This window comes from Panthera leo, chromosome C2 (genome assembly GCF_018350215.1).
Source record: "Panthera leo isolate Ple1 chromosome C2, P.leo_Ple1_pat1.1, whole genome shotgun sequence".
Lineage (NCBI taxonomy): Eukaryota > Metazoa > Chordata > Mammalia > Carnivora > Felidae > Panthera > Panthera leo.
The window spans coordinates 147,031,843-147,052,018 of record NC_056687.1 but is presented as its reverse complement, the minus strand read 5'-3'; the positions used below and the strand labels follow the sequence as shown (position 1 = coordinate 147,052,018).

The 20,176-nt window shown below is 51.8% G+C and overlaps 1 protein-coding gene across 1 annotated transcript in view; it reads left to right on the top strand.

The window, feature by feature from the left end:
* OSBPL10 (oxysterol binding protein like 10) overlaps positions 1 to 20,176 on the top strand; it is a 305,042-nt gene that overhangs the window by 261,488 nt on the left and 23,378 nt on the right. Inside the window, exon 7 of the mRNA XM_042954884.1 lies at positions 9,821 to 9,970. Within this exon, the coding sequence (XP_042810818.1) occupies positions 9,821 to 9,970 (150 nt within the window). The remainder of the gene's footprint in view (positions 1 to 9,820; positions 9,971 to 20,176) is intronic.

Genomic DNA, 20,176 nt, shown 5'->3' with positions numbered 1-20,176 from the left:
TGCAGGACTCTCTTGTCTCAAGGACCTCAATCACCTCTACATAGGCCTATTTTTTGTCACAGCAGGTGACAAAATTCACAGGTCCCAGGACTAGGATTTGGACCTCTCGGGGACACTGTTTTTCTACCACAGACAGCTCAGGGAGAGACGGTGAGCAGGCAGGAGTTCAGGGCGAAGGCTGAGCTTGAGACAGACATTTAGAGGCCATCAGTGAATAAATGGTTGAAAGGCGTGGCATCAGGTGGGCTCTTCGAGGGAATGAGTCTAGCGATAAGTCCAAAGCCATCTGCCACCTGGCCTCGGCCAGACTGCCCCGGCCAGCATGCCGCTCCTTCTGGTGGAATGTCCCCTCGTTTCTCGGCTGCCCCAAGCGTTGCTCTTTGGTGACGCTCATCTCAGAGTCTGCCTTTCTGGTCACCCAGGCCACGGCCTTCCTTCTGCCCTCGTCGTGTCTGACTTTACATGATGCGTCCTTTTATTTATATGTTTGTTCTAATTTTTTAGGTAACAGCTTTATGAGATATAATCGACATGCCATGCCATTCACTCATTTAAAATGTTCCGTTCCATGGGTTTGGGTTTTTTTTTTTTTCCAGATAAGTCCATGTTAGAACATTTTCATCACCCCCAAAAGAAACCCCATACTCTTTAGCTGTCACCCTTATTCTACCCCTCCTTCTAGTCCCTTCCAACCACTAACCTGCTTTCTGTCTCCATACATCTGCCTGTTCCTATAAGTGGAACCATGTAATATGTGATCTTTTGTGACTGGCTGCCCTTTTCATTTTGTTATTATTTTTCAAGTTCATTTATTTGGAGAGAGAGAGAATCCCAAGCAGGCTCCACTCTGCCAGTGCAGATCCTGACATGAAGCTCGATCCCACGACCTGTGAGATCGTGACCTGAGCTGAAATCAAGAGTCCGACACTTAACCCACGGAGCCACTCGGGCACACCTGTCCTTTTTATTTTAAATCTGGATTTTGTCCTTGCACGCTCAAGTTGTCCCCGTTTTTCTTGTTTTGTTCATTCGTTAAAAAATTTTTTTTTTTTTTATTGAGCACCTTTTATAAAAACCAACCCTTGTTTTGAGACTCTAGAAACGAAAGGCCGAAGGAGACAGGAGTTCTAACGGCAGACTGTCGTGAAGGAGTTTCGATGAGGCTAAGCTGACGAGCACAGGGCCACTCCGTCCCACCCCTCAGTTCCTAGCTGATGTTACTGATTGATCACGGCGTTCTTTCTCCCGGAGCCTAGAGGTGGCTTCTAGGTCCACATCAACCTGGAGCTCTAAGTAGCCGGTCCAGATAATCCGTGTTCCTCTACTGAAAGAGATTGGACTTCCCAGTTCCAGCGGGAAAGCAGATGCGCAGTCGCATAAACCCAGTCGGGGCGTGCCAAATCGGGTGCCTCCAGGGTGCCGAGGAGCTCCTCGTTAGGACGCAGGGGGCCACGTCTGCCCCTGTGAAGTGTGGCTGAACTGAGTTTCAGAGGATGAGATGGAACTTAGAGGTTCCACCAGGGCCAGGGGAGAAAAAGATCCATGACCTCCTCCGGCGGGTCACCAGCTGGTCAGATGCAGAGACCAGGTCTTCAGCATCCTGTATCTTTAGTAGCCGATGTGGGCGTTGGAGGCAGTTCGGGGGATGGTAACTCTTGCAGCCCTCGTGCCTGTTCGCCCTTCAGCCCGCCTAGAGGAGGCCTTCTGTGTCTTAAACCGTTGCTTTTCCTCACGCCAGAGCCTAGAGATGCTAGAGTGGCTCTCGGAGGGGTTTTGTCCCTCCCTTTCCTGGGCCTTCTAGAGAACTTGGGTGGCTCCTGCGTGTGCCGCGCTGTGACCCTTGCCGCTTTGTATTTGTCTCCTGTGGCTCCCGGACCCGCATGTGATTTGTTCCGGAATTTCTATGAGTCCCTTACTGGTGCAGCCCTAGATCCCGGAAGTGATGCTCCCTCGCGGCCAGGGCCGTGGACCGTGTGGGGGACCCAGACCTTGACGGCCCCGGAGCCCTCCGTGTCCTCGTTGTTGGGGGGGGGCTGACCTACCACGGGAGCCCGTCCAGCATCACACAGCTTCTGAGGGATGGCGAGGGGGACGCGGGTGCCGTGGCAGTGGCTTCTAGATCAGCACTAGGCTCAGTGCTGGGCTCAGCACTCTGGGCTCAGCACTTTCTGTGCTTTGTCTTCTGTAGGCCCCTGGGCAGTCGCCTGAGGTGTGGGGAGTTCCGCCTCCATCTCAGAGATGAGCTGGAGCCTGACAGGCGGAAGGTAGCGGATTCAGGATTCACATCCAGGCCATCGCTCCGGCTTCCCTGCGGCGATTACGTCCTCTGTTTTCGTGCCCTCCCTCTTCTCCTCCTTGAGACTTTGACCCCAGTGCTCACAAGCCTCCTGTGAACTTGAGAGTGTGGCGTGTGCTGCTCGCGGGCCTAGGGCCATGGTGATCGGTGCCCCGCAACCTGGCATAGCTTCGTTTTTAGGGAGTCTTGGCGAGCTCTCGGCTGGGCCGCCGATCCCGTGCCGGCTTGGCTTGCGCAGTGCTCGGCTTTTGCCGATCGACGTAGTGTCATAACGCATGGGATGCAGCGCTTGGCTCTTGGGCCTTCTCGTCACGTATGTGCCCTTCCCTCTGTTCCTGGTGGCCGCGGATGCTGGAGGGGCTGAGGCGTGGATTGTGGCCTCCGGGCGCCTGCTTTGTCATTGGCACGCTTGCTTCCCAGGTCCCCAGCTGCAAGATCGTCGCCTCCCCCTTCGCTGCCGCTGCCGCTTCCTTCCCTGCCTTGGACTCAAGGTTTTCTTTGCTCCTTCTCAGTTCCTTTCTTTCTTGCTTTCGTTGAAAAACAGTTTCTGAGCAGCTCTGTGGAATGAGAAAAGGCCTGATGTTATTTGCTGTGAATGCCTCTCGCAGATATTTTTTGAAAGAACACCTGTCACATCCTCTTGGCGTAACTGTGCCCGATTATCTTGGCTGATGACGAATGCCCCCTACTCCCTCCCCTCCCCGGAAGTGACTTCCTTCTACCTTCCAGGGTGTCTTTTCTTTAAAATGAACCTTTCTGCAGGTTGGCCCCTTTGCTCAGGAAGAGCGTCTGTCCTTCCAGTCTGTGCGAGCCAAGTGTGGTAAATGTGTGTGTATGTGTGGTTAGAGCAAGAAAGCCAGCGCGTCCACTGGGAGGCAGCAGAAGGATTGTGATGTCAGTGGCAACCAACTCAGCATCTCCAAAATGGCAGCGGGGACAAGCCTGCTGTGTGGACATGGTTGTGCTTGAAGCTGTCAAGGATTAGAGCCAACTCCTCCACTGGGTTGCCCCCCGCACAGTGGCCTCATTGTACCTACCTCCAAATGGCAAGATAAGGTCCCCCAGATACGGTGGCGGCCTGCGAGGCACAGCTGGTCACCCAGCTTTGGACGTGGCTCCACAAAGAAGGCAGTACACGCGAGGAGGCTTCAGTGGCCGCCCTGCGTCAGGGCCACGGGGCGTCAGCTGCACAAGACATCGCCTGAAGACATGTGTCTGACGTCACGCCGTTTAGTATGACTTCTGACAGAGGAGAGCATCTTTCCGTTCACCCGGGAGACCCTCCGCTCAGCGAAGATGGCCTACTTTGGGGGACTCGGAAACAGGCACAAGAGAGACTCTTCTGGGGAAGAAATCCCACCTGTGCTAAGCGCGGGAAGGACAGTAGGTCATCAGGAAGAGCCGTTTTACGTTTCTGTGACACAACTTTATGTCTGTGTGTGTCCTCAGGGGAAATAGTTTTTCCAAGCGTGTGATACAGTGAGTGCCTTGCACTTGAGAGTCATGTGATAAAAATGTCTTACTGGGGAATGAGGGAGAAAAACGCCAAGTGAAATTTGCTGGACTGCTGGCCATCTTTGTATGCCCCATGCTATGCTAATGCTATTCTATTGACTTGCGTGGGAAGTTGGACCGGGTCTTCAGAAACAGCTGTGCCGGTGTTCATGACCTTGGCTATTAGATGGGGCTCCTTGGGCTGTAAAATTTTTATGAATGTGAAGATAAACAACGAGGATCAAGTAATGATTGTGATAATTTGGTTAAATATGCTATAAATATTGGAGTGAAAAAAATGACTAGAGATAAAAGGGACTTAATACTTGGTTTTATGGATTCCATACAGGTCGTCAACAACGGTAACACCGTTATCATCAGAACAAAAAAATTGTTTCAGTAGTTGGTCCTGGGCACTTGTACCTCTTAGACACTCTGAACTCCTTGCTTGTCTTTTAATATTCGCTGTGTTTGTCGCCTTTCTCTGTCTTCCATTGACCTCTTCTTCCAATCTCTCTGAACCCCCCTCAACCTCTATCCATGGTTCAACTTGACATTTCCTATTTTTTCTAGAACCTCTCATTTTCTAGCAAACCAATGTCTATTGCCTCCTGTCTGTAAAGTAAGCAAATGTGTGTTTGTCCTGGTAGCCATTATTGCATGTTACTGCATGTTCTGTGTAGTAGCAGAAGCAAGAAATAAGTCATGTAGGGGGACACCTTGTTGCCCGGTTGCTCCTTTGTGCTGCTGCTGCTGTATATCATAAGGTTTCTCTCGTTTGAGGGTGGATATCTGAGGGTGGTGCTTTGGGTCTTCTCCCCCACCGTCCAGCTTTCTGTGACCCTCAGACTATCAGATGTTCTTTTTGACACGGCTGGGTTTCCCCATTTTCGCCATAAAGACGATATCTGGACAATGTTTGGTTCTTACCATTCAATACCAAGGTTCTTGGGTCTGACTCAGTTTACCCTGTGCCTAGGTAACAGTGTGGGGGGAGAAATGCCAGCCTCTCAAAATGTTGGGCTGCAACATGATTGCCGATGGAATAGAATTTGACGTCGTTGTCTAGCTGCCTGTATTTTCTGTCCTTGGTCGGGTAGACTTTTAGGAGAGCTGCAGATCACTTGAACTCAGTGGGTATGTTTTCTGATGAAGATATTCTTTACTTAAGAATACCTGTTCTAGGGCACTCATATGGGCGACAGATGGCAGCAGGTGCCCATCTCAATCTTTGTCACAGTGGAGCCCACCTACCTGCATGTCAGCGATCTAAGGGCTGTAGCGTGGCCTTGATCCACGTTCAAGAGTAAACAGTCGTCTTTAAAGGTCGAATAATGTAGCCACCTAGGCTTCTCTCATAATGCCTCAAATCTAAGGATTCAGTCCTTTGCATTAAGACACTAGGTTATTAGACATTTACAAATAAAGAGAATGTTAGTAGATCAAACTACTCAAGTTGGCCTCAGCTCTCTGAGAGCCAGTTAAGCAAGGAGGAGAGATTGCCGTGAAGAAGGAGGGCTGGGTTGCATGCACTTTGTCTGAGGAAGGGGAGCAGGTGCAGGTGTGGGGGTGGAGTGAGACCCGTGGCAGGGAAATGAATGGACCTCGAACATAAATGTCTGTTTCGTGGTTTTTCCTGGCACTGGCTCAAAATGTAGTTCAGTTACATATGTGTATTGAATAAAATAGTTTGGAATTTCCGTCTTGCTTGGAACTTGCCTTTGTATTGCAGAATTAAGAGTTTGGGTAAGAAGGAGAGGCGGAAGCAGAGTTCAGTGTTCCCTTCTGCACTGGTGTCCCCCTGGAGGAGGCTTGTTCAACCCACGTCAACCTAACCCAAGTCACGATTTTGCTTCTGGCTTTGGCCCTTGGCCGCCACCTCACGGATGTGTTGCCCGTTGCCAGATGAGAAGCGGAGGTCTGTGGTGACATGGCTGCAGATCCTGTGACTGTCTCTGACTGGAACGCGTCCCATCCTGAGAGCCCATCTCTCTTACGGGGTCTGAGGCCCCTCGTTCCTTGAGAGGCCTGAGGTCAGCCCAGGGGCAGATCCTCTCCCGAGAATCCAAGGAGAACGTGGGCCGTCTCTCTCGAGAAAATGTCCAGATACACAATTTTTGTATCAAATATCAAAGGTAGCAGTAGATATTTTTAGGAATGTCCAAAATGCCCAGATTAAGAACCTTGGCTCTGGGGCACAAGTCCCTTTGGAGCCACCGAGGAGTGTCCCCGAACCCCAGCCTGCTGCCAGGAAGCTTTTTCCTGTCTGTCACATTTACTCGTCCTTCCCTCTATTTGCTAAGAGATACGAGTCACTTCATTTTTGTAGCATCATATGCCCTGAAGTGCTCATGTGGTAGAAATATTGACTCATTATTTTTGTTTTTATTGAAAGCCTCATTTTTCCAAAGCCTGCTTCTCCTTAAGACATATTCTGATTCCATTTTGTCTTCAGGTTGGCATACGTTTTTATGGCTGGGCTGGCTCATTTGCAAAGATCTCTGGGGGATGGCGGGATGTGACGATTGTTCTTGCTCAGTCTTAGGAACTTTCTCAGCATTTATAAAACCACGGCCCGGGTCAGTTGTCCTTCTGAGATTGAGAAACACTGGATCTCACAGCAGACAGAATTGACAAACTCTTGACCCCAAAGGGGAAGAAGTCTTTTAGCCTTTAAAATGCCAGTGAAGCCTTGTTCTTCAAATTCTGCCTTTCTTGGTGGTGCCCGTTGACAGTGGCTGCTTTGTGGATGCTGGCAGATTTGTATGTACGTTGCCAGCCGACCTCTTTCTAACAGGGTTGACCAGTCGGATACTCCTACCTTCTCTCCTCGTGCCTCCATTTTGGACCCAGCAGAGGGTGGTCTCCCCTTTCTGCAAAACACTGCGTTCCATTGTGGGTAGAATCGGGGCCTTCTTTCCTCTAAGATGTTCATTAACAACATGATAAATGTTGGTGGTAAAAAAAAACACCTTTTTTTGTTGTTGTTGAAAATTTTTTTTGATGTTTATTTATTTTTAAGAGAGAGACAGAATGTGAGTGGGTTGGGGCAGAGAGAGAGAGGGAGGCACAGAATCTGAAGCAGGCTGCAGGCTCCGAGCTGCCAGCACAGAACCTGACCCGGGGCTTGAACTCACAAGCTGTGAGATCATGACCTGAGCCGAAGTCAGACGCTCAACCGACGGAGCCACCCAGGAGCCTCCTTTTTTTTTTTTTTTTTTTTTTTTTCTTAAACCCTGATTATTCACTTGAGTTTGAGTGGGAGAGGGTTTTGCAAATCCTACCGTAAGAAAACAGGCATATTCCCAGGAGTTCTGGGAGAGAAAACTATGGCTGGATCCTCGGCTAAGCTTAGGCAGTTGGCTGAGGATCCAAGCCAATGATGTGTGTCAGACTCCTCACGGCTTCTCTCCCCTTGGCAGGACTTGAGGGCCCCCACGAGCTCTGGCCTCCATTCCCCCTGGAGTGAGTCCGCTTCTGGGGCGCCTGCACCAGCCTTAATTCTCTCTCCCGTAGCCAGTGTCTCTGTGAGAGGCACCACCAGCCACAGAGGAAATGTCCTGTGGATTGAAGTAGGAGGAGCTGGAGAGGTTTGTGCGCACACTGATGCATGTACTCAGTATCTCGTGGCAGGATCTCGTAGAAAGATTTCCTGGCTGCCGGAAGTCGGGGACAAGCTGGGTCTAATTTCTGAGCATGGCAGGCAGCAGGAGGGAGTGTGGTCCCGGGTCGTCTCTGAACGCGGTGCACCGGGTGCGGCGCATCGCGTGGGGAGGATGGAACTTTCCCTGTGTGCTGGTGTGTGCACAAATGGGAAATCACACTTTGGGAGGAAGGGATCATCCTTTGCCTCATCAAGCTTCTGGCAGCCTCACTTGAGCAAATGATTTGTGCGGACTGCGTTCAGTACCGCGTTCAATTCCAAGCAGGAGCGATCGCACTCGAGATGCAGCTACCTCTCCTGTTGAGACGTTTAAGGGCTTTGCATGCCGCCGTCCCCGCTTCCCCCAGAGGGTGCATGCTGGTAGCTCGATTTGGTTTTGATTGTCCTTTTTCCTCCCAAATCAAGATGCCCGGGGCGCTGTCCTCTTCTCCTCCAGGCGCCCCTGCGTTGAGGGGAAATCTGCTCATAACTTACCACTGCCCACCAGGTCACCACGAAGGAAGTAGCGACCGCAGCACCTTTGCCATGGGGAGGGATGGCGTCTGGGCTTTCTGACTTCAGTGGCGTCTGATTGGAACCGTAGACTCCCAGCGCAATGAGACAGGCCTCCGTTTCAAAACTGAAATCCAGAGGAGGGGGAACGAAGAGTCAGGAGGGGCAGGCTGGTGGGAGGGTGGCCCTGCTTTTCCTGGCCTTTCAGCCATTCTGGCTCAGCGGCCTTGGCAGCGGCCGGCACGGAGGCACAGCAGATGGGTGTCCAGGAGGTGAAGCCAGAGGAGAAGCGGGGTGGCCTCCGGAGCCCCTCCTTCTCCGACTTCCCAGCGTTAGAATCAGGGCAGCCCAGTCCCCGCCGACTGCATCTGGCTAGTCCTTTCTGGAGCAGGATGGGGGGCGGGGCCCCAGTTATTTCAGCATATTCCCAGCAAAACAATTTTCCAGGGACGGCAAACAACACGCATTGCGATGAGACTGGAGAACAAGGCGCACGGTGGAGGAAAACGCACCTCTTCTTGGCGGGGGGAGAGCCTACCGCCGTGGGCTTCATTCAGGTCTCCCCAGTGGTCTCTCCAGAATTGGGGGTGTTCAGAGGTGACTGAGAATAACTTGAGAAGTATGTCTGTAGAAAAATGTCTATTTCAGTGGGAAAATGTTCAAATGCCTACCCCAGGGGAGAAGAGCACCGTGTTTTCTCCGTGGAGTGTCGGTAAGGAATGGCCAGCACATGTAGGTCAGGCGGGTCAGTTACAGCCACCTCGTTCACTATAAGATAACCTTTGGGTGTTGGAAGTGCCTTTAGATAGAAGGAGAGGGGCCTAATGGAGTTGATAAATCATTACTTTTTGCAGAGACGTATGGGCAAGTCTGTGTCTATTTATATTAAATACCTTGAGCTGCTGCGTTTGTGTCTACTAAGTGTATTGGCCTGACCGGTCATCGGTAATTAGAAACAATTGTGTAATGTGTTTGCAGAGTGCATCGGCTTACGTATGGACAAGCAGCGTAAGAACACAGGTAAATGTGGAAAGGGGAATTAAGCTTGCCTCTTTCAGTAGAATTCCAAGGACAACTATCCATTATAGCCAGAGTTCTTGATGTCTGGGACTTGGAAAACGTGGTGCTCAGCCCTCTTGCACATTCCGCTTGCCAATTGCCTGTTTCCTACGCAATTTGAAAAATCAGAATCCAGCAACGGAATGAATGAACTTGCATTGAGGAAAAGCAGGGTCTGTTGGAGAGCACACATGTGAGCATTGTAAAATTTTGGTGTTTCTCCTTAAATTTTTATTTTTGTCACCCTTCCTGAATTAATGCCAGCTCTGAGACTTTTTTCTTTTCTTTTTTTTTTTCCACACTTGCCGCAGCGATATTAAGTGATGTGAGTAGAAACAGTCTCAGAGTAAATTTTCTCGTCACTAAGGTAATTTCAGTCAATCCCAGGAGCATCTGCCTTTCGTTTATGAAACAGAAAAGTTTACATTAGATATAAGGTGTTCTGCGTTGTGCAAGTTAATAGGAGAATATCGTATGGGAATAGTCCAGGTAAGGGAGCTCAGACCCATGTAGCTTCTTGAGCAGAAAACTTTTGTTGTTGTCGTTGGGTAAGGTCCTTAGGTCGGAAAGTTTATGGATAGGGCGCATGGTGGGGAAAATGAACGGGCGTGCAGTGGGTGGCCTCGCCCGAAGGGCCCGCACCCCCGGAAAGGGTCCCTCTGTCGCCCCATATGGCTAATAGCACTGGTCACAGAGAAACTCTTTCTGGGGCAGGGTTGAGCTCCTTCTGTCGTTGCTGAGCCTACGGGTCCCTGTGCTGTGCTTCTGACTTCTGCTGGACCAGCTGGTGATTTGTATCGATGATCTTGTTTTAGCCAAACTCGGGCCCTGAACTGGTTTTGTCCGAAGATGAGGACAGTGACACTGAAGACAAAGAAGAGACAGAACTGGGTGCCATGGAGGATCAGCGTAGTATAATTCTTCATCTCATTTCACAGCTCAAACTGGGAATGGATCTGACCAAGGTAGGTTGGCGCGTCCCACTGGGTCTGCGGCCAGTGGCTTGGGTTCTGTCTTCCCTCACCCTGCCCCCCCCCCCCCCCGGCCAAAGCCTTCCCTGCTCTCATTCTCTTCGCCGTGGTGAGATTGGGAAAACAGAGCGGGGAAAAGGCCAGAAAGGCGCAGGTATCCCGGTTATGATGCGAAAGGATGTGTTGTTTTACGTCAGTACTCATCTCAGAGTGTGAGCCTGGCATTTGACTCCCTGGAGAAGCTGCTGCTTTAGCAGGGCAGGGAGAGCACGAGAGGAAGCACAGGAGTTGGTAGGGAAAATTCAACGCAGGACTTCTTGGTTTCCTGCTGTGTTCCAGAAAAAATTAAAGGTGTAGAGACAGATGCGGCCTGTTGGCCACAGACAGAACGGCAGGGGGAAGGAAAATGGAGGACCCAGGAGTGAGGCCACTGTGCGCCTGGCCGCAGCCTGCCGCCAGCTGGCGTTAGCTTTGACGGCTAGTCCCCAACGGCAACCTTGTTGGGGATTCAGATCCCACGATCCACCTGCAGAGAAACAGACCTGCTGTTTGGCAGAAGGGCAGCTGACTCTCCCTGGTGCTGTGCTCGGCCAGGATTCTTCCTGAGGGACGGAGTCAGGAGAACCCAGTGTCCTGATTACTGATGGTTGAGTTGATGGGCCCATAGAGATCCTCCCTCGCCCTGAGCGGGAGCTTCCTTCTGGAGGCAAGCAGGGAAAGCGATGTTGTACGTGGCTGAAGGGTTGTGCGGTGGCATAGGGCCGGGGTGCCCAGGTGGTTGCATTTCTAGCCAGATACTGAATCCTGTTGCCTCCCTGGAAGCGTGTGGTGAGATGAGAGGGAGTGAGCAGGGCTGTAGAGGGACAGCTACTGGGAAGAGACCCGTGGTGGGCTGGGGAATGGAGGTTCTAGAACCTGAAGGCCAGCCAGACGAATGTGGACATACTGGAGAGGGTCAACACCATTGAAGGCATCGCCCAGGGAAGGCGCCTTGAGGGTAGTTGGTTTGTTTGGCTGTCACGAATGGTCTGGATTCCAGAGAACAGCGGGGGGTGGGGGGGTGGGGGGGGTGGGAGATTCTTTGAAGAGGAAGATGACAAGATGGTGACTCACCACTTAGGGGAGACAGAGGAGTTGGGAGCTTCAAAGATGACAGAAAAGCCTTTTCTGCACAGTGTTTTTCTGTGTTTGAATGTGAGTGTGTCTGATATTCTGGGGAAAAGTGGCACTTTAAACAAAACAGTGGCTTCACACTGGGGAGGCCTGACCTCAGAAGGTTCCCTGCCTTGGCCGCTCTCCGCCCTCTTCTTCGATCTGCCCGTCAAGCTGTGAAGACCTGTTCTGCATTATCCTGCCCGATTCCCTACGTTTCAGCCTTGTAGCTCTAGAATGCTCCTGTCCTTTTTACTAGAGGGATCATTTAAATGCTTGCCTTTTAAAAAGCTACTGCTTTTATTCTTGTGGATTCATAGACACTTGAGTAGAGCTTGAGTTGAGATCTGGTGGAAGGAATGTGGGTAATTACACCGGTATGATCTAAAACCACATTTCCAAACTGTGGGTCGTGGCCCATTTAGTCGGTTATAAAACCAATGTAGAGGGTCAGATGATCACTTCTAAAAAATGAAATCAAATACGACGGAAAATCTCAGAGCGCGCCGCACATGAACTTTTTATCTTAGTTCGGTTGACACGTGTAGTGGGTCACAACATAAGACATATTCTCCTTGTGGATCATATTAAAAAAAATATTTGTAAAACAGTGATGTAGAATCATGGAGGGTATAGGAAAGAGAACGTCAGAGTCGCTGAAATTGTCCAGGTCCGATGTGGAATAATACAATAAAAGGCCGAAGGGACTGACTTACAGCAGGTTGAGGGTCTGAGAGATATCACATTACGGCTGTTTTATTTAAAAATAAATCCTAGGAACGGTGCATCTTCTGTTATTATTTTGTTAGGATATAATTGCTGTGCGTTTCTGGAGCCATGGTTCATTCCTAAAAGAGCAAATGTTATGTTTATCCACTACTCAGCGGGCGCTTTGAGAGAAAAGCTTTTCTGGCCCATAGCTCATTCACTTTTTTGCTGGGGAGAAGCTATTATTCAAAAAGCAAGGGAGGGTTTGATGAGCTGGAATACTTGTGAGAGGAAGAGGTACGCCTCCCACCCCATCAGAGAAAGGTTGACGAAAGGCCCTCTTTCCTTCTTGTCGCCTTTTCTCTTCTTGACGTTTGCCCGTGCATGAAGTTAAGCTCGTGCTAACTTGGCAATGGAAGCACTTAGCCTGAATGGAGCCTCCGATGAGCAGGCAGATTAAATCTTCTTTGGCTCCAGGATGGAGCTCTGGTCCCTCTCCATGAAACAACTGTATCGCTCCGTCTTTCAGGAAGCGGGAAGTATCGACACGTCCACAAGTCACCGACACGCGTGGGCATCTGGTGCCGCATTTTGCCTTAGTTAATGAACTGTGGCCACCAGACAGGGCCGGTTTCGTGGACGTGTGACGGGTGGAGTCCCACCGCCCCCCATGCCCAGAGGCATCCCATGCCGGATTGAAGGTTCTGCTGTTGCCCTCTTGAAATTCTTAAGAATTACGAAGAAGGGGACTTCCATTTTCATTTTTCACGTTGCCCCACAAAACATGCGGCTGGTCCTGCCTCTGGAAGCACTCCTGTGCGCCCCCCTTCCTCGGCCGGCCTCCCATAACCCCGGGTTGCCGGTGAGTACCTCCGCTGTGTCACCTCTGCATGTCCACAAATCGCGGGTAGCCTGGAAAGGAGACGGAGAAAGGAGGACCCGCAGAAAGATGGTGGGCCACGGGAGGGCTCTTTGAGTTAGGGACATTTAGGTTGAGCCTGAAGGATGAGTGGGCATTCGTGGAAGGAGTGAGAGGAAGGGCGTTCCTGGTGGAGGGAACAGCATGGGCAAAGCTGCAGAGCATCAGGCGGTGTGGCCAGAGTGCAGCATGTGCTGGTGAGTGGCACCGTTGAACCTGGAGTGGGTGGTGGCGTCAGATCCTGCGGGGACTTGTGGGTCACGTGGAGCTGGGTGAACCCGATCCTGAGGGCAACGGGAAAGCTTTGGAGGGTGTGAGGCTGGTGAGACACGCCACGTCGTGTTCAGGAGCTGCTCTGCTCCAACCCGGGCTCCAGGGAGCGGGGCCCCGGGATACAGTTTGGAGCTTGGCAGTATCCGACCTTTTCAACCTAGTTTTCGGGAACGTGAAAGACAACATTTAGTAGCGCCTGTGCTCGCATATTCGTTGAGCAGCCTACCTGCCAGGTAGTGTTCTAGACGCCGAGAATGCGGCAGTGAACAAAACGTTCCGATTCCACACCCTCCTAGAGCTCGGGTGATAACGGAAGGAGGCAGGCGGCAAACGAGAGAAGAGAAAAGAGTACAGAGGTGGGAAGAGCAGCGCAGAGAAGCAGAGCCCGGCAGTGGAGGCGGGGACAGGCCCCCCTAGAGACGCTGCTCAGGGTGGATTCTCCCAGGTGACACCGGAGTAGAGACGAGATTCGGGTGAGGAGGTCCACAGGAGATGGCGTATGGCAGTCTGTTCTGGCCAGAGGGGACAGCGGGTGAAGAAGGCCCGTGATGGCCCTTGTCTGGCATGTTGAGGGTAAGCAGGGACGCCAGTGTGATCGAATCAGAATGCCCCGGTTGGCGGGAAGGGAAGCTGGCAAGACAGGAGGGCTGGGGCCGGGGTGGGGGTGGGTGCTTCCTAGGACGCTGTAAGGACTTGGGATGTTTCTCCGAGTGGCGTGGTGGCCGCTGGAGAGTTTTGAGCAAAGGAATGCATGGCCTTTCTTGTACTTCTAAAAGATTATTTTGACTCTTGGGTTGGAAGGTAAACTGGGGCAGGGCGAGGAGTGGGGTGCGGGCAGCAGGGGAAAGAGTAGAAACGGGGAGGAGGTGCGAGATGATGGCGGAGTGGCCGATGTCCCAATAGGGTATGGATGTGCCGATTGGATGTGGAGTGTGAGGGAAAGAGGAATAAGGAATGACTCTTCAGGTTGCGATCTGAGCAGCCGGGATAAGAAAAGCTAGAGCTGCCCTTTGTTTCGGTTACCCACTGCTGAGGGATTAACCACCTCAAATGTAGTGGCTGAAAATCACCATTTTGTTTGTTCACAGTCGCACCATCTGAGCTGGGCTCGGCTGGGCAGTTCTGCTGTCGGTCTTGCCAAAGGTCGCTCGTGTGTCTCTCGTCAGTTGGCCGGTTGGTTGTGGGCTGGACTTGGCTGGGACAGCTGGGCTTCTCTCTCTCCACGAAGTCTTAGGATCTCTCTGTTTCTCTGTTTCTCTCTCTCTCTCTCTCTCTCTCTCTCTCTCTCTCTCTCCCCCCCTCCCTCCCTCCCTCCCTCCCTCCCCCCCTCCCTCCCTCCCCCCTTGTATCCCTCTCACATGGTCTGTCTAGCTGGGAAGCCAGACATCTTACACGGTGGCTCAAAGTTCCCGTGAGGACAAGAGTGAAGCTGATAAGCCTTTTTAAAACTTAGACTCCATGGGGCGCCTGGGTGGCTCAGTCGGTTGAGTGTCCGACTTCAGCTCAGGTCACGATCTCACGGTCTGTGAGTTCGAGCCCCGCGTCGGGCTCTGGACTGATGGCCCAGAGCCTGGCGCCTGCTTCTGATTCTGTGTCTCCCTCTCTCTCTGCTCCTCCCCCGTTCATGCTCTGTCTCGCTCTGTCTCAAAAATAAATAAAAGTTAAAAAAAAATTAAAAATATAAAACTTAGACTCCTGGGGGCGCCTGGGTGGCTCAGTCGGTTGAGCGTCCAACTCTTGATTTCGGCTCAGGTCATGATCTCGTGGTTCGTAAGTTCGAGCCCTACTTCGGGCTCAGCACTGACAATGCAGAGCCTGCTTGGGATTCTCTCTCTCTCTCCCTCTCTGCCTCTGCCCCTTCCTCTCTCTCTCAGAATAAATAAGCAATAAAACCCAAGCCTCCGAAGTGGCACAGTGTCACTTCCCCTGTACCGATCAAAGCAAGTGTGCATTCCAGGAGCTGGAGCTGTGGTTCATTGGGGGCCACCAGGGCCTCTCATGACCACCGCCCTTTACGGAGAAGGGGAAGACCATGGGAAGATGTTGGGGGACATCACAAATTTATCGTGGCTCTCTCAGGTCTGAGATGTCCATTCATTAGGCTTCCAAGGAGAGAGGATGTGTAGGCAGTTGGTATAGAAGTCTGGGGCTTATGGGTGAGGTTCAGGTACAAGTTTGAGAACAAATAAGGAACTGAATGCGTTTGAGGCCAGGAGTCGGGAATGGGTTCCTCTAGGAAGTGAGTAGAGATGCAGGGATGAGTCGTGTGATGCCCCAATATATAGAGATTGGGGACACGAGAAGGATCCAGGAGAGGAGGCTGAGAAGGGCGAGCCCGTGAGCTAGGACAGAAACCAGAGGAGCGTGATGTCATGGAAGCTACGGGAAGAGGGTCCTTCCAGGAGAAAGGAGCCATGGGCCGTGTGGATCTGCTGTGGAGGCGTCGAGAAGGGTCAGGCCTGGGAAGGGACCATGGTTTGTTTCTGTCAGGGTCTGATGGGGTGGGTTCGAGGGAGAATAGGAGGAACAGGGCCAGCCGGGAGTAAAGACGCTGTTCCAAGAGCTTTTGTATAGTAAAAGGGGAGCAGAAGGTTGGGTGCAGGCAGGAGGCAGACCTGGAATTGGGAGGCTTGGTTTCTGAAGATGTCTGGGTGCTAGTGGGAGTGGAGAGGAGCGGGAGGGGGAGGGGTGGGGTGGCCACAGGGACCTGAGGAGCCAGAGGGCGTGGGGCCCAGAGCGTGGGCAGAGGATCACCCTCTGACGGGAGGGTACAGAACCCCGGGGCACAGACACCGGGAAAGGGGCGGGAGAGCCAGGGTTAACCAGGTGGGTTGGCTGCGCCCTAGCCGAGTTCCCTAACCTGGCTGCCTCAGTTTCTCTCCTGCGAGCTAGGGGCAGCTGTGCCTTCCACGGGGCTGCTCCTGTGCACGTGCAGCCGGTGTGCGAGGGCTTCCGATCAGGGCCTGGTGCACAGTAGGTGCTGCGGCGATCGTGTGCAGCTCTCCGTGGACGGCTTCGCTTCTCCCGGTGACAAAAGAAGCAAGGGAGACGCGAGGAAAAGGGAGGCTTGAGAGGGATTGGAAGTCGGGTGGGGGACAGCAGTAAAAGGGTGTTCATTTCAGGGAGATCTAGAAGGTTAGGAGGGTGGCCACGTGCTACCACGGGGCACTTAAGGTTGCTCGGTCACGGATGGAAAGAGAGACCAGTCAGCGTGTTGTCTCCTTCCCTCCAGGAAGCTGTGGCCAGAAGGGAGGCTGCGAGAGAGTGGTGGACAGAAGAGGGTCAACAGGCTGTCAGCCTTGGAGGGGCCGGGATGAGAGAGTGAGGAGGGACCTCAGGGGTAACGGGTAGAGAGAGGAATGCTTCAAACCGAGATATGGAGGACGGTGGTAGTTACGGATAGCAACGAGGTCTAGGGTGTGCCGATTTGTGACCTACGGGGATTCCTCTGGGAAGGAGGGTGGTTAGTCTAAACCCCAGTTTTACAGGATCAGGCGGGAGGGAGATCATCTCCAACAGCAAATTTTGAACCTTTCCTGATGGCACAGCTGATTCCATAGAGTAGGTGGCAGTTTTGAGGGTACCGACTGTGGTTAAAATAGTGCAAGGTAGGGGTGCCTGGGTGGCTCAGTCGGTTAAGCGTCCGACTCTTGGTTTTGGCTCAGGTCATCATCAGATCTCGCGGTTTGTGGGTTCAAGCCCTACATCGGACTCCACGCTGACAGTGCAGAATCTGCTGGGGATTCTCTCTCTCTCCACCTCTCCCCTGCTCGTGCGTGTGCACGCGCTCCTCTCTACATAAAAATAAATTTAAAAAACCTAAAAAGTGCAAGACAGAGAGGGAGGATTGGGCTCTCCTCAGGCGATGAGGTCCCTGACCCTGAAGATACACGATGCATATCCCATTGTTACCTGAAACTGGGCTCACCTCTCCGTGGGTGTCGAGCCAGAAGACAGCCAAGCCAAGACAAGGAAGAAGAAGGATTTTACTTGCAACAGATAAAAGAGAACACCAGGGATCTTTCCCAAAGCAGTGTCTCCCTAAACAACAAAATGGGGGAAGTTTAAAGCTAAGGGTGATACGTATTCACGAAGGGACTTGCACAGTGGGGAATACAGCGTGGAATTGGGGCAGAAGTCATCTTAAGGTGACAGAGTTCAGGTCAAGGTCAGGGGGGCCGGCAAGGGTCAGCATCCCTAGGTCTCGGACTCCACTCGGTCTGGCAGAGGAAAGATGACTCAAGAATGTGCATCAAGTCCATCTTCTGAACCAGCACTGGGAGACTTACCACTGACTTATTGTCTCTGATAAGACTGTCTCTTCTTCGCCCGATAGCAGCTGTAGGTTCTTACCTCCTTTCACAAGGTGGTGGGTGGGGGCGCCTAAAATGACTGTTTTTATGTCAGGAAAGCTACGTCTCCTTTTTATTTTTCCAGGGACCCCTAACTTTCTGCTCACACCAGCAATTATGGTGGACAGGGTTCTCACTTTGAGAGAGAAGCTTGCCCGCACAGTTCTTAGACTTCGGTGAATTCTCCAAGAATCGCTTGAATTGTTCCAGCAGAACTATTTGTAAAACCAGGTGGTGATTAACGCACCGGTGTAGTCCGTTGACCCTGCGTGTGACAGACCCCCTACAGCAAACAGCCGTGTGCTCACCGGCACGTGGGAGGAAGCGAATGCCGTCATCAGCCGTGTCGTCCACGACGGCTGCCTGACCTTCCGCCAAGTTGCTACATTGTCAGGGCCCAACTCAACTGGTGTGACTGGTCACATGTCTCTCGGCGGCTTCTGGATCCTATAATGACATGGTAGACATCTTCGAATGTACAGGTTTTCTCCTTTTTGTTTTGTTTGTTTTTTGGGGTTTTTTGAGAGCGCACACATGCGAGTGGGGGAGGGGTGGTGGGCGAGCGGGAGAGGGAGGGAGCGAGGATGAGAATCCCAAGCAGGCTCCACGCCCAGCACAGGGCCCAACGGGGGGGGGGGCTCGAGCTCATGAACCACGAGACCATGATCTGAGCTGAAGTCAAGAGTCGGACGCTCAACAGACTGAGCCACCCAGGCGCCCTCGGGTTTTCTCCCGGCTACATTGCCAGGTTCAGTCGTGTTTGCAAAAAGATGAGTGTTGCTGTGCTTGAGCTCCTCCTTCAGAGGGGCGACTTTTGTGAGAAGGGTCCGAAGGGCCTGGGTTCACCCTGGAGCTGAACCCAGCGCAGCTGTGGGTACTCAGTGTTCTCTTCCCGCCAAGCGTTGCGTCCACTTCCCGATGCCTTTGGCTCTTCTCTCCGAATCTTGTTTTTAATACGCTGTCAAGTAAAGCCCACTTCCTGTCCTGAGATGCTTGCCTTTCCGTAGAAAACCCAGCAGTAACCTGGCTTCCTGTCGGTGTGAATCTGTGTCTGGAGGGAGGCGGCATGTGTCCTGCCCACACTTCCTGCCTATGTTATTGGCAGGAGCTCGTCGGCCCTGCTTTTCTAGGAAGACTTCCAGTGAGTGAGGGCGAGCCTTCTGGCCTCCTGGGGGCAGTGAGGGATCCAGCACAGGCCTTGACCCAGCAGAACTGGTTCTCATTCCGGCTCCCTACTTGTTTGGCCTTTCTGGGCTGGAGTTTTCTCATCTGTAAAATGGAATTGTCATACCTGCTCACAGTTATTCAGGAGATCAAACAAGATCACGTGAAGCCCAAAGCACGGTGCCTGGCTTGAGTTCCACATATGGCTTAAGTTGGAAACATTCATACGTTCTTACCACACTTTCCCTGCTTTACACAGTTATTTCTCCTTTTGCTCCAATAATTCAGTGTTTGCAGAAGCATCAGAGGCGGTCCCAAGGGTTGCTCTGGTCATTGAGACTTTGGCTTCAGCTTTGTCACTGAAACGTTTTGTGACAAGTTTTTGTCTGATCCACACTGTTCTTAGCTTCCCCGGGCCTCTAGGTGAAGTAGACGATCGCTGTTTACAACAGCCACCAGCAGAATGAGCCTGTACTGTGTGCTCGGTGGGCACTGGGCTGACTTTGCACTGTCATGTGATCCTCACAAAAACCTGGAAGGCTGGTATTCTTCTGTCTCCCATTTTACAGCAGAGGAATTGAGTCTTGGAGAGATGACCTTGCCCCAGTAGACATGACCGCAGCCGCCCGGAGATGAGCGTCAGCTCACGGCTTCCGATTCCCTAACGCAAGCCAACATCTGGGACTCAGAGGGAACACAGGAGTTGATTTTCGCAGATGCTTCTCCCTCTATGTAGTAAATATCTTCTTGGAAAAAGGAAAATTTTATTTGAAACTCTTCCCATCCGGTCGAAGTTTTAACGAATGCCTTTCCCGATGTCCCAAGCACCGTGAGATCATGTGAAGGGAGCCGGCACTTTAAGGAAAGCCAGGGGAGCATCCCGTTGGCTAAGTAAAGAAATCTCTGCCAGTATAATTATGTAGGCTTTACTTTGTAAGCTTGGATTTTTGTGTACATCCCCTTAAAGGAGTACATAGATCAATCTCGGTGGGTAGTTTCAGCCTCTCTGTGCCTGCTTGTTTGCACCGGCTGGGTCTGCCAGTCTACGGACAGAGTGTTTTGTAGATGATTCTCAAGGTTATTAAGTTAACTGATGTTTCTTTGGAGAAAATTGCACCTGCCCTTGGCCTTGCTTTGCAGAAACCTTCTGCGTTCCTGTATTAAGGGGAAGGGACGGACTCTCACTCTTTCTGGGGGCCCTCTTTCTCGATGGGCGATCAATTATTTCAAAGTTCTAAGAGCCCAACCTGAAGATTAGTTACTTACTTCTAGATTGATGCAACTTTAAACGTAATTAATTGTTTTCCGAGTCCCGAATGCAGATCTTTGCTTTTTTTTTTTTTCTTTCCCCAGAGTCGTTCATTGTCTTAATTATGTTAATGGAAGAAAAGGCAGCCCTTATTGATGGCTCGATAAATCTGCAGTAGGGATTTCAGCCATTTGGATGCTGTCGGTCTGAACAGCTGGGCCATCACTCACGTCTCCATTGGAGGCAGACAGCCCAATTAGCACTCACCGCTTCTTGGCTCTGTACCTCCAGTGTCCATTGCCCAAGGAACAGATGATTAAGCGACTTATTTGCAAAGGCACGCACACAAGGCAGGGAGATCGTACGAGAGATAGAAATCGGCT